The sequence below is a fragment of the Wolffia australiana genome, chromosome 1 (assembly GCF_029677425.1).
Source record: "Wolffia australiana isolate 7733 chromosome 1, ASM2967742v1".
In the NCBI taxonomy this organism is placed as follows: domain Eukaryota; kingdom Viridiplantae; phylum Streptophyta; class Magnoliopsida; order Alismatales; family Araceae; genus Wolffia; species Wolffia australiana.
The window spans coordinates 7215506-7229277 of NC_135835.1; the positions used below are offsets into that span (position 1 = coordinate 7215506).

Consider the following 13772-nt stretch of genomic DNA (forward strand, 5'->3'; position numbering starts at 1 on the left):
ATTTTTTATGAAACCCATGTTTTATCCCAACTTGCATCTCATAACTTTTATATAATTACAATGAGTAATTTCGTAACTATACACATTAAAATTTACTTCAAAATTGAGATACCCAAATTGTATCCCTGACAATTTTGACAGTCACATTGTTTCTCTCCATAAGAATTTCCTTTTTTACCCCGTTCCATGTATCCTAATAAATTTCAAAGAACCAAACCAATTAATTGTCATTATGTTTAATCATGATCTGGACATAGTTTTGTATGAAGCAGCAAGCACAAATGGATTGCTTGCGTAATTTGTACTTCAAACAGTATAACTGCCACCAGAATTGGGTTCCCTGTGGTACATGGGTCTAGATAGTCACACCTAAGAAGTTTTTAGAGGTCATAAAATATCTTTAAAACCCCATTAAGCATACAAAAATGAAGGGCCCAAATAAAATATTGCATGCAGTTCATACATTCAACACAGATTCTCTATTCCTTGGAATGGCCTCCCTTCGTGGTGTGGGCAGCATGCGAAAAGTATCATCACTTATTAAAATAAAACATTATATGTGTATAATCTTTTAATTATACATTATAATTATAATTATTTTTAATCTTCCGTAAATCCGTCTAATAGTGACTTCATATTGCTGTCTCAACTCAATAAACACAATTGGTTCAGAAATTATCGTCTCTATATCTCAAATGAAATACAAAATGCAAAAAATTAATAGTTGTGACAGAATAATGCATTTAATTATATTATTTAGTCAAGACGTTTAATCTGTTTTAGGTGCACTAAAAACAATCTAAACTGATGTGCGCAAGCATGTTAAGGATAAATGTATAAGTGCAAGAAATATTTTTAGTATTATAACAGTTTAACATAATTCAGCACTATCAAATATAGCACACCGCACCAATCACCATACAATGATAAAGGTGTTACCTATTTTATCATATTTTTCAAAAAAGTAAACTAACACTCATTATAAAATCTGACAAAACCAAAAGATGAAATCCTCTACAAAATATATATATCATAAAAGCTTAGAGAAAAAATTTAAATGAAGTACAAAATAATACATAAAAATATGTAAATTTAGAATCCTCTCTTCATTACTGATCACGTAAATATTCATAATAGCAATAGAAAGACAATTAAAGTTACTAACTTTAAATGTTTATTATTCACTTGAGCCATTAGTTTTATAATAATTTCCTGGTCAACGATTTAAAATAATTCCAAATTGGAATTATCAATTCAACTAACTTTTAAAAAATTTAGATTATTTTATTTGATTAATAAAAAAGGTATATATTTCTATTATGAATAGTTACGTGATCTATATCAATTCAACTTAAGGGTTGAATCAACTAATGTAAGGGTCGACCCATTCAGGAAGATAAAAATTGATTTGAACTGAACCATTCGCCTGTCTCGTTAGCATATTTAGTTGCTGGGACATAATCTTGGCCATCCAATATTCTTAAAGAAGATTGAACGATGAGATTTATATTGCAAGACTTAATTTTCTTTCTTTCTTTTCTAGGCCTCTGATTGGTTTCGGCAATTGATGAGGATGGTGGGACCCTTCCCTAAATGAATCAGGGGTGCAGTTAATTATGGGGCAGCTCATATGGCTGCTGATGAGACTGGGGACATGGCAAATGTCAATGCATCAAATTTAACTACGTCCACATCTGCAATTTTACTGTGGCCATTGGACCATTTATCAAGGAAGTTGTTGCCCAGGAGCAGATCCATCCATCTCTGCCCCAAGCCATCACCTTTGACGGCTAGGTGGCATTTTTTGTCCACAGCGGACTGCCTAGGGCAATCCAGCGGTCCCTAGGGGACCCACATGGCCAAACTATTCCATCGATGGACACCGGAGACCTTTGTAAGGCCTTAAAAGGGCCTCAAATGCCCCTAATGTCATGTCTTCCAATCCATATTCACATCAACAAAGGGAGACCCGTCCTGTGCTCGTTCAGCCAAATTGGAGCCTGTGACAACTCTAGTGAGGCTAACGAAAGGGCCGGATGAGATATAGAATGCCAGGGAACGTGCTTGCAATGAGGAAGATGAGCCGAGTCACCCACCAGATGACATCTGCCCCACATCCTCAGGTTGCCAGAATCAGGGTGTCTCTGTAGCGTTTCTGAACTTTATCCGGTGGACAGTAAGTTTACCAACACATCCAAATGCATAGATTTAGATCCTACACAATTTGAAGTGAAAATTTATCCTATTTTAGTAAATCGGCTTCTTTGAGGCATTCAATCGGACACCTATCAAGCACTGGAAGAGTCATTCGATTATAAATAAATTTTCTCATATCAATAATATATTAAAATAATTATTAATTAGACAGACTGCATTCTATCATCATAAAATAACTATTAACCATATAATATAACTCACCTCTTCATTCATGTTATTATGGTCCACTACTCTCCCCCTCTCTATCCAATTAGGTAACTCTAAAATTAATTAAAATACATTCACCCCTTTATTTATATTAATCTTAAATTCTCATCATATATATATATCTATGCCTATCTCCGCCTCATTAATTTTACATATTGTTAAATAATGCATTTATACTACATAAATCTACAATCACGTCATCCAATTAATATATACACCTTTAAATATCCTTTCTTATCATCATTAGTATTTTCATATCCTATCTATTTTCTTCCTTATCTTACATCTCACTGAAGCAAAACCCCATTCACTACTCACCTCAATCTAGCATCCGTATACTAATTATATATTTCTATCTTTCTTACATTAGTTAAAATAAATAATCACAGTAAGAATCTCACCTGCTAATGATGGTTTCTTTATTAATTACTTCACCTAAATCTTGGGTCCCTTTACTTATTATATCTTTGATAGACATTGCATAATAGTCTGAAATTTCCAACAATAGTCAAGAGTTTTTGTGAATTAAGCTTATCACATCATTTTTCTTCATTTGAACCATGTAGGACAATTTATCAATAGAAAAATAGACGGATATCCCATACTGGCATCTGCCATATCCTGAGTCCAAGGATATCCATCCCAGTATCGAACATCAGCTGATATCGATCATCTGGTGTCTGAAATTGCCTTGATTTCATCTTAATATCGGGTATCAGTTGTCCCACATGGGATCTCGGAGGGGCAAACATTTTTTGTCAGGGAATTACATCCATGATATGTCAAGAACTCAGCTGACCAAAATTGAGAAAGAATCCATGGCAAAAAAATGAGAATGTTAAAACTAACTACGAGTAATATTTTCATCCTTGCACTAAACAAAAATGTAATGTATCCTGGACAGTCCAAGCATATGGACACTCGATATCACTGCATCTGCTCCAGTATTAAACAAAAACAAGAAGGCTGACCTGAGAACATCTGGACAACATCTTCAAGAGAAAATCAAGGGAGGCCTAAAATTTATGAGACATAAATTTCCCACTTTTCTTAAAAGACTGGATCATCTGATTTTCTAGGGCCCAGGGAGGGACCCATTTAACCAGGACATGGGGGAGGAGATGACGGGGCAGCAGGTAATTGGCTGAGGTAATTCTCTGTGGCTGCCCGATGATCTTCAGCTTAGCTGATGAGCATGGCCGCACTCTTTGCAGCAGAGAGTCCTCCTCGAGAAGATGGCGGGTCTCGGTTGTTTTGCCATCTCTTCTCCTCACAGGTATGGATGATGGCGGATTAGGGTTTCGGATGGCAGATCAATGACGATATCAGGTGGTTTTCAGGGTTGCCTTGGGCGGATTGCTCAGTGTTAAGCAGAGAAGAGCCATGGCGTGGAAAAATTACCCAAAGAAGCGTCCTCTGGTTAGGGCGGAGGTGAACTTCGTCAACGCGGAGGAGGCCAAGAGGCTCGTCGACGAGGAAGGCTACGCCGTGCTCGACGTGCGGGATCAGACTCAGCACGACAGAGCTCACATTCAATCCTCTTATCATGTTCCTTTGTTCATAGAGAACAAGGATAACGACCCCGGTATGGCTTCGTGCTGTCTCTCTGTTCTTAGATTTTGATTTCTTCCGTCTTGATCGTTTTTTGGGGGATGCATTCCGCAGGAACGATTGTCAAGAGGACTCTGCATAACAATTTCTCTGGGATATTGTACGGATTGCCGTTCACGAAGCCCAATCCAGACTTTGTTCCGTCCATCAAGGGCCAGTTTTCCCCACAGAGCAAAATCTTGTTGGTCTGTCAGGAGGGTCTGAGGTCAGCTTACTTCCAATCCTTCTCTCCCAATATATATTCTACATATATGTGGCAGTCTCTTTCTCTGATCGAGTGGGTGTCAGATTTTAATCTGCAAACTTCATATCTCTCTCCCTCAATGAATTTGTATATATTTCTCTTTTCAGGTGGGATGTCAACATTTTTTTTTTGAATCATGGGATGTCAACCTTTCAATCAGCAGACTTGAAATCTCTCTCTCTCTCAATATATAAATCAGCAAACTTGTTCTTCTGGTTTTGTGGGAGAAGCTTCCGGCCGGTTGATAACACCAATTTGTGTGGTTTTTTTCAGGTCTGCTGCGGCTGCTAACCAGCTGGACAAAGAAGGGTTTGAGAATGTTTCTTGCCTTACATCTGGCCTCCAGTCTGTAAAACCAGGTCATTCTTTAATCCCCATTGCTGATTCTTCTTCTCTTCATTATTTCTGGTCTTTTTTTTCGTCTTTTGTTGTAAATCTGTGTCTAAACCCTCTTTTCTGATCCCACTTTCTCCTTCGACTGCAGGAGCGTTTCCTTCAGTTGGTCCTAAGCAACTCCAAGATGCAGGAAAGGCTGGGTTGGTCACAATTCAGGGGAAGGTATCAGCTATTCTGGGAACAGTATTGATATGTAAGTCCTCCATTTGCTTGATCCCTGCTTTCTTTCCCTCTCTTGAGTCTTGAGTATTATGCCTTTCTCTCTTACCTGGTCTTGGGGTCTTTCCTTTGTCCAGTTGCATATCTCTTCATAACCTTCTTCCCCGATCAAGCTGAAAAGCTCATCCAGATGAGTCCCATCAGTTAGCCGCCAGAAGCGTCGATGATGAATGCTGGGGCTGATCTATTCCGTGATGTAGGAGAAGTTTCTCAGGTTAGCTTTCAATTTTGAGGTATGCAATAAAAATTGGTGAGCACTGGCTGTATCCCCTGTGCAGTGAGAGGAAAAATAGGCATTTAATCTATAAGTAAAAATAATACATAACAATTGGAGTTTCATTTTTCTGCGAGATTAGTTCTGAATTTTTTTTAGCAGGACCATTAAACGCAGTGAAACTAATCTGGCTCTTCTTGCTGCTGAAGAAAAATAAGTGAATCGATTATATCATGGCGGCTGTAGGAGTTACAGACATATTTATCTCGGCTGATGATATCATCAGCCTCACCTTTTTCCGGACGAGCAGAATGTCCAAGGTCAGTCATAAGTCTGCAGTGAATCAGCACGGCCAGTTCCAGCGAGTTGAAATCTTCCCATGTTTGAGGTTTCATTCTCACCTACTTCACTCTCCCTGGACACAGTAGAGCTGGCGCACATTCCCAGATGCTGCAAAAATGTTGAAAGCAGATGAGGGGCTGAGTTGAATATAAACCATGCATCAATGAAATTATAAGGCCTTTCGAGAAAAAAAACTTAAATGTGATAGAGATGAAAAAAAGGGTTTTCACATGAGTTGAGCCGTCTGAGTGTATTACCGTAAAGCCAGTCCTTGAAATGTAAATGAAGAGCTGATGCCAATTCCCTTTTCCGATGCTCCTCCAACTGCGCATTTTTCAGGGCTTGTTGGATATCTTCAAGTGCTGAAAGCTGGAGATAAAGGAGTACACAATTTTACGTCAGTTGAGAAAATAGTAAGAGCAACTCATTCTCGAGCTATCTGGTGAAACAATTGTGAGCCGGACGAATCAATTTTAGGACTACGTTCATACCCGTTTCCTCTGGGATACAAAGTAAGCTTCTGGAAGTCGAAATGGGTTGTCTTTAGTGAGATGGGTAGAATCGTCCCCGGCCCCTCCAGGGATCTATGAAGTAAAAATAACAAAGGCACATGAATGACAGTGACATGATTGAAACATCACGAAAGATAGAAGATACATGTTTACCAAGAAATTGGTGAAGTGGTCAGGATCAAGACTCGTGGCAGATTGCGCTGGGACCTCAGAGAGCCCAGCGGGATGAGATAAAGAGTCGTGCGGATCCACCATTCCCAGTGCCAACGGCTCGTTCCATCTATTGACAGCAGGATTTAAGCCAGCTTGCTCCATATGCTTGATTAAAAGTGGATAGAACGTATTATAAGGTGCAACCTGCCAAAAATCACAGTAAGTTCTCAGTTGAAAATCAAATCATTATTTCAGTAATACTATGGGTGAAATAAGACGAACCTTTAACTTATGGTTATCCCCGAGAATCAGCGGGCGCTGGGTTACCCCTAAAAAGAAAGAGCACTCTCTACACGTAGCTATACATATACGACTTGTGGCAGCAATAACTTGTACCCTTTCACAGTGTTCAACTTTTACAGCCTGAAAAAGCGAAGGTAATATTCATATATGATAGAATAAAAAACTACAGGAAAAACAGTTTAGTTTGACGTTCATATTTATCTTATAAAACCCCTCAGCTAGAAATTATTAGTTTTAACGCCATCTTCGGCTTTATAAGAGATTTATATCATTCTATTAGAGGACGAGCTACGTTGTGCAAGACGGGAGAAATCACTGGATGCAATTAGTCGATACTTTCTTCCACGTTGACAAGTATCATTGATTTTTTATTGTTTTTAAACGCCGGTCGTTTATTCTTATAGCATCTGGAATTCGACATTCAGCTGAATGCACTCAATTCATATTAATCTAAGCAGATGAATAATCGTCATTCGTTCACTTGCATACCTTCCCAACGGCACCGAGAACAACAGTTATGTCAGAACAACCATAGATTGTGGCATATCCCACAGGTGCAAGTACATAAATAACGGAATCATGGCAGTTCAGAACCTGAGAGACAAATAGTAAGTCAATGTTGAATAATGGCGATTTTAATCTTCAGGTAGATAGATAGATACGTAGTGAGAGTGAGAGACTGCGAACTTGAAACAGATTCAGGTATTCCAATGACAGATGACATTGATATGACAACGACAGATAGATTTCAGGCATGATACTTATTTAGTTCTAAAGATGCATGATTACACACAAACATTTGTAGAGTTGAGGGAGCAGGGGTGAGAGAGGTATTGTACTTGGTTCACTTAAGTTACACTGGCTAGTGTTCCCTTCTTTTCTTACGCATGTTCTTCGATGATAAGATCTAGGATGGTACCAGTTTTTCTTAAGATAGGATAGTATCAGTTATCTTTAAACATAAGATGATGAGACATAAAATATGCCAAACGGAAACTGACAGAGAAGAGAATACATTTCTAACAAGAATGGAATTAAACATAGGTCACACTAATTAGACCAAAAGCGGGGATAAGTGAATTAAATCCCGACATGAAAGACAAAGTCTGAAAGTTAATAGTTTTTCTGATCTTTTAAAGAATAGAAAATTTCGGATGTACTTCAAATGAGGAATCAGTAGATGTATAGATAGATTCATACATGACTTTTAAGTCAATGGTTTACAAGAGAAAATATAAAGTTGCCCAAAACTCCCCTCAAGACACACGTCCATAACTTCTTTTTCCGCTAAATATTCAGTGAGAACCCAAAATGTGACTTTTTAAGTCAGTGGTTTACATTCTTTCAAAATAAAGGTCGGTGGCTTACAAGTACTACACATCTAATGAAGAATATACTTCAAGGAAATATACCTCTGATGAGGAAATAACAGATGAATAAATAGATGTAATACGTGACTTTTAAGTTAGTGTTTTACATGATTTATGCGTTTGCATGGAAAAGATCACGTTTCCTTAGAAAAACCCTCCGTTTTACTACCAGGATCTAACTTTTGTGCGAAACATGTATTCCAATCAGTTTTTTTTTACGACAATGGCTCACCTTAACGGAGTTTCCTTTGATATCACTGGGGTGCTTTATGACAGAGGCTTTAGAGATACCCTCAACAAAAGTCTGGCCTCCAGAGTGCCCCAATGTCCGTGAACCATGGCTATAGTTGGGATTGGAAACATCCATATCAGAGCTACTGAATTGTCTTTCTTCCTTGGTGGACATTCTCAAGGCAGCATTTGCCAATGAAGTAGACACGCTTTGCAGAAGCCAGTCCAGAGCTTGATGAACTGGTACTGGAGAATTGGGCATGTCAGGATCAGAGTCAGCAAAAAACTGCGCTACGTGACTGAGACGAAATCCAGGACTCTTATCTCCAAAATGAATCAGAAACTCAAGGCGGTCAAATTTTTCTTGAGTCAAAACCTGCCCACAAAAAAAGCCCATGTTCAGTAAATTATTCAGATTTTAAGAATTTTCAATTATATCATGAGCCCATGTCCGAGGCAGATAGTTCGTGGTAAGAAATTAAAAAAAAGAGATTTTGTATTCTGCTGACCCGGGAGTAATTGTCATTCTCTTCAGCCAGCTCTGTCAAGAGAAGAATTATATTAGTCAGATGCTTCTGTAAGTAGGAAAGCTGGTGGGCCTCTTCATCAGCTTGGGATGGCATGAAGCGGCGTGTACTGTTTCGAACAAGCTTGTAAAACAAAAAAAGGGATATTTTAGGTGGACACTGTACCATCAAATTCTTTATTTTGGAAGAAAAAAAATGCTCGTCAAACAAAGAAAAGACATTTTAAATGGGCAGTATACCATCAAAGACGCAACAATGGCAAATCATTACTGGAAGACCAAAAAATGTTAGAATTGCATGACCAGTAAAATCAAATAAAATGCATCAATTGAACATTGAAGGGTGAAATTCGCAAAAAATCTAACAACACTTCGGACTACATCGACAGAGAATCCTAAGTATTTCAATTCGGACAATTATCACAGAGCTGAAAGAATCAACCGTCGACACGAAAGGAATAGAAAATTACGGGGATCGGAGAAAGGGCCGAGAGATATCCGTCAAATGCAGAGGCACGGGGCCACACATCCCCAACAGACGTGGAATCCTTGTACCCTTTCGGGAGAAGCCTCTTATACGACTGGACGTAGAGGAATATAACAAGATAATACACATCAACAGTCCTTTTCAAAGGGTCAGAATCTAGCTGAAAAGGGAGCACAGAGGCAAGCGTGTCGACGACGAGCAAAGCATGATCCATCGGAATTTCCAGAACTTCCGCGATACCGCGGGCGTCGATTTGGGCGTCTTCCGTGACAGTTCTCCCGAGCAATTTCCTCTTAATACCCTCCAATGTCGATATGCCATCGTTGAAGATGAGCTTGGGCAGGGGAAGAAGCCCGAACTCGAACACTTCTCTGCGAGGGCGGAGGTGGAACGGAGCAACAGCGCTCGTCGTGGCCTCCTCGATCATATTCCCGATCTCTCTTCGCATCAATCAGAGAAGAAAATCCACCCGCTACACAGATCGAATCGAACGCAGCGACGATCTCCCCCGATAGATCCTCCCTTCTTCAGAGCTTCCTCACCATGATTTTCGCGGGCCAGCTATTTAAAGCCCCCCCAAAATGGGCTCATCTATCAGATCTCACGCTTTTCTGGGCTTCCCAAAACTTTACAGTAGAATCGGGACTTTTCCATAAATATGTTCCGAAATTCTCTCACAAAAACTGCCTCTCTCCTTTTCTGTGCATTTCGCAACGTAGCATACTTATTTTCTTTATTACGATGAGTTTAGGAGTTAATACGAATTAACAAATAAGTTGCTTTTGTTTAGTTTTAATTTGTAAGAAAGACCACGTCAGCCGTCTGACACGCCCAATAGCGTCGTCGGCAGAAGTTGTCGTAGACGGGCTCTCACGTGCGGTGGACTGTACGGCCACAGGAGGTTGTCGGTTGAGATGGCTCCCACGTGTTAGATAACACGTGTGAGGGCATACCGTGAGCTGGACACGTGTGAACTTGGTTGCGTAGGATTTGTTTGAACTCGAAGCTGGCGTGCATTTCTCGCCGTCGGCCTCTCCGCAACTTTTCTTTTACTTTTTGCTCCGATTTTCCACTTCAGATCTCGACTCGCTTCCCAGTCGAGCGATTTCGTTCTAAGCTCGCGGCCGGTAGACTACCTTTGATCCGATTCTCGACGGTCTGTTCTTTTCTTTCCTTGTTTTTTTCTCTTATTTTTTATGCTTGATTCGGTGGAGAACTTGCTCTTCGTTCCTCTGCTCTCTTTAATACTCTGATTCCTGAGTTCATCTTCTCTTCACGGCGAGTCGATTCCGTGAATCGATCTGAGATGTGGTGAATCCGAGGCATTGTTTACTAATTGATTGCTCGCAGGGGTTATACAGATCTCGGATCCGCCCCCTTTCGATCGATTTTCTGGAATCGACGCGATGCAGAAGCCGCAAGGCGATGATTTCTCTCTCAAGTCCTTCCCCCGCTTGGGGAACTACTGGATGGGGGGAGGGGAGAAGGCGACGAGCACCTACGATCTCGTCGAGAAGATGCAGTACTTGTACGTGCGGGTAGTCAAGGCCATGGATTTGCCGGCAAAGGACATCACGGGGAGCTGCGACCCCTACGTGGAAGTGAAACTGGGGAACTACAAAGGCGCTACCCGCCACTTCGAGAAGAACAAGAACCCAGAATTCAACCAAGTCTTCGCCTTCTCCAAGGACAGGATCCAGGCAACATCGGTGGAGATCGTGGTGAAGGACAAGGATCTGATCAAGGATGATTTCATCGGGAAGGTGTCCTTCGATCTGAACGAGGTGCCCAGGCGAGTTCCTCCGGACAGCCCGTTGGCGCCGCAGTGGTACAGACTGGAAAATCAAAAGGGGGAAAAATCCAAGGGGGAGATTATGCTGGCGGTATGGATGGGCACTCAAGCAGACGAGGCGTTTGCGGAAGCGTGGCATTCGGAGGCGGCCAACGTGGGTGGCGACGGCGTCGCCAATCTCCGATCGAAGGTCTACCTCTCGCCCAAGCTGTGGTACCTCCGAGTTAACGTGATCGAAGCGCAAGATCTTCAAGCGAGCGACAAGGGCAGATTCCCCAATCTCACCGTCAGGGCGATCATCGGCGGGCAGGCGCTAAGGACCAAGCCGGCGCAGTTGAGAACCGCTTCCCCGCTCTGGAACGAGGATCTGATGTTCGTGGTGGCCGAGCCCTTTGAAGATCAGCTTATCCTGGCCGTGGAAGACAGAGTGGAACCCAACAAAGACGAGATCTTGGGCAAGGCCGCGATCCCTCTTCAGAGCGTGGAGAAGCGGCTGGACTACCGCGCGGTCGCCAGCAAATGGTTCCACCTGGAGAAGCACGGCGGGGGCGGTGGCGAGGGGGAGAAGAAGGAGACGAAGTTCGCGGGGCGGATACACGTTCGGATCTGCTTCGACGGGGGGTATCATGTACTGGACGAGTCGACCCATTACAGCAGCGATCTACGGCCGTCGGCGAGGCAGCTCTGGAAGCCCAGCATTGGCGTGCTCGAGCTGGGGATTCTGTCTGCGCAGGGGCTCGTCCCGATCAAGGCCAAGGACGGCCGCGGCTGCACCGACGCTTACTGCGTGGCCAAGTACGGGCACAAGTGGGTTCGGACCCGGACCATCTTCGGCAGCTTCTCGCCCAAGTGGAACGAGCAGTACCACTGGGAGGTTTACGACCCCTGCACCGTGGTCACGATCGGGGTGTTCGACAATTCCCAGCTGCAGGACAAGAACGCCAAGGACACCCGGATCGGCAAGGTTCGGATCCGGCTCTCGACCCTGGAAACGGATCGGGTCTACACCCACTCGTACCCGCTGCTGATGTTGCACCCGTCTGGGCTGAAGAAGATGGGCGAGCTGCAAATCGCTGTCCGGTTCGCCTACTCCTCGCTGCTGAACCTCATGCACGTTTATGCTCAGCCCCTGCTGCCCAAGATGCACTACCTGCACCCGCTGTCGGTGGCGCAGCTCGACCACCTCCGGCACCAGGCCACGCACATCGTGTCGAGCCGACTGGCCCGGGCCGAGCCGCCGCTCCGGAAGGAGGTGGTTGAGTACATGCTCGACGTGGACTCCCACATGTGGAGCATGCGGAAGAGCAAGGCCAACTTCTTCCGGGTGGTCGGCGTGCTGGGGGGGCTCATCGCCATGGCCCGGTGGTTCGAGCAGGTCCGGCACTGGAAGAACCCGGTCACCACCGTGCTGATCCACGTCCTGTTCGTCATCCTCGTCCTCTACCCGGAGCTGATCCTGCCCACCGCCTTCCTCTACCCCTTCATCGTGGGGGTGTTCTACTTCAGGTACCGCCCTTGTTATCAGCTATAGCTTTTAGCACAGTTGGTAAGCGCTTGAATTGGACATAATTCAGGTACCGGCCGCGGCGGCCGCCGCACATGGACACGCGGCTGTCGTACGCGGAGACGGTGCACCCGGACGAGCTGGACGAGGAATTCGACTCGTTCCCGTCCAGCCGTCCGATGGACATCGTGCGGATGAGGTACGATAGGCTGAGGAGCGTGGCGGGGAAGGTGCAGACGGTGGTGGGGGACTTGGCCACGCAGGGGGAGAGGTTGCAGGCGCTGCTCAGCTGGAGGGACCCGAGGGCGACGGGGCTGTTCCTCACCTTCTGCCTCTTGGCCGCTGTGGTGCTCTATGTGACGCCATTCAGCGTAGTCATCTTACTGGGGGGCCTCTACTATCTCAGGCACCCCAAGTTTCGGTCCAAGCTTCCGTCCCCACTGCTCAACTTCTTCAGGAGACTGCCTGCCAGAACCGACAGCATGCTGTGAGAATTTGATCGCCCTCTCTCTCCCTCATTCACTTGTCGTCGACTCTTTCTGTATCTGGGTCGCATCCTTCTTTTTAGCCTACTTTTATTGACCTCCCTTTGTCCTGTGTATCTCTTCTCTGGTCGTCCGTGTTTGATGCTCTCATGCCTAATTTTTCTTGCCTCTTTTTGTATTATAATCTCCGTCTTTTTCTACTTCTTTCCCCGTAAGCAATCTCTCTCTGTCATCTGTCTGTCTCTGTCTCCCAGTACGACCGGGAAACAGGGCCGACTAAAAACCGAAGGCATTTGACCACAAATTGGGCATCAATAGGTAAAGAAGTGCGATAATTCCTTCTAATAGGCATACGATGAAAAATAAAGCAAGAGTATATGGTGCAGACGTTGCTTTAAGATAAGACTATATGATCTTTGTCATCCTCGCAGAAGTAATGGTACATTTCAGCCACGGGATGGTTTTATTTTGTTTTGCATCCTCATGTCAACATACATAGATGTTTTGTGGAAAGTATCAAATATTGATAAAAAACGAGGACGCAATTATGCCATCATGATAACCCTAATTACCTTGAGCGTGCGTCTAATTAAGTTAGAAATAATAAATAGTCCTTACAAAGCTGAAAAAACATAGTAGACACCAAAAAAGTAATAAGGAAAATAACAAAGAATTCAAAACAAATTTGAGGTAATAATTACGGCTCAAATTGAAACCTGGATTAGTTAAATATAGTGGAGGGGGATTCCATAGTTTCATAATTTAAGTTTTGTTTAGTAAACCTGGGTTAGTTAAATAAAATGATCCGGATCCCCCAAAGTAGTTCTTGCCTGTCCTGAACTGATAACGGATGATGATATCAGGATGAAGGCTGAACCAGATATCGGAAATAGGCTATCTAGCATCCAGATGTGGGATGAAGATGTTGGATATAACTTGCCATAGTACTCATATCCGAT

The 13772-nt window shown here is 43.2% G+C and overlaps 3 protein-coding genes across 4 annotated transcripts; 2 read left to right on the forward strand and 1 right to left on the reverse strand.

Annotated features, from left to right (window-relative positions):
* Positions 1-3564: 3564 nt before the first annotated feature.
* On the forward strand, positions 3565-5244 carry LOC144703920 (Rhodanese/Cell cycle control phosphatase superfamily protein). Its single transcript, XM_078576218.1, has 6 exons — positions 3565-3700; positions 3765-4009; positions 4090-4240; positions 4553-4638; positions 4764-4868; positions 4972-5244. Exons 1-6 carry the CDS (start codon positions 3660-3662, stop codon positions 5040-5042), a joined length of 699 nt encoding a protein of 232 aa, XP_078432344.1. The 5' UTR covers positions 3565-3659; the 3' UTR covers positions 5043-5244.
* Positions 5245-5312: 68 nt separating this feature from the next.
* LOC144703911 (uncharacterized) lies at positions 5313-9581 on the reverse strand. Its single transcript, XM_078576208.1, has 9 exons — positions 9016-9581; positions 8529-8669; positions 8021-8395; positions 6908-7012; positions 6398-6538; positions 6116-6319; positions 5942-6034; positions 5708-5819; positions 5313-5558 (listed from the first exon to the last, which is right to left on the reverse strand). The coding sequence occupies exons 1-9, from the start codon at positions 9478-9480 to the stop codon at positions 5515-5517; spliced, it is 1680 nt and encodes a 559-aa protein (XP_078432334.1). The 5' UTR covers positions 9481-9581; the 3' UTR covers positions 5313-5514.
* Positions 9582-10029: 448 nt separating this feature from the next.
* On the forward strand, positions 10030-12997 carry LOC144703928 (FT-interacting protein 3-like). 2 transcript variants are annotated; one of them, XM_078576229.1, is made up of 3 exons: positions 10030-10188; positions 10394-12330; positions 12399-12997. In XM_078576229.1, the coding sequence occupies exons 2-3, from the start codon at positions 10439-10441 to the stop codon at positions 12817-12819; spliced, it is 2313 nt and encodes a 770-aa protein (XP_078432355.1). In that variant the 5' UTR covers positions 10030-10188; positions 10394-10438; the 3' UTR covers positions 12820-12997. The 2 variants fall into 2 exon arrangements, with proteins under 2 accessions (XP_078432355.1, XP_078432364.1); XM_078576238.1 differs by having other exon boundaries at positions 10045-10188; positions 10383-12330.
* The last annotated feature ends 775 nt before the right edge of the window (positions 12998-13772 follow it).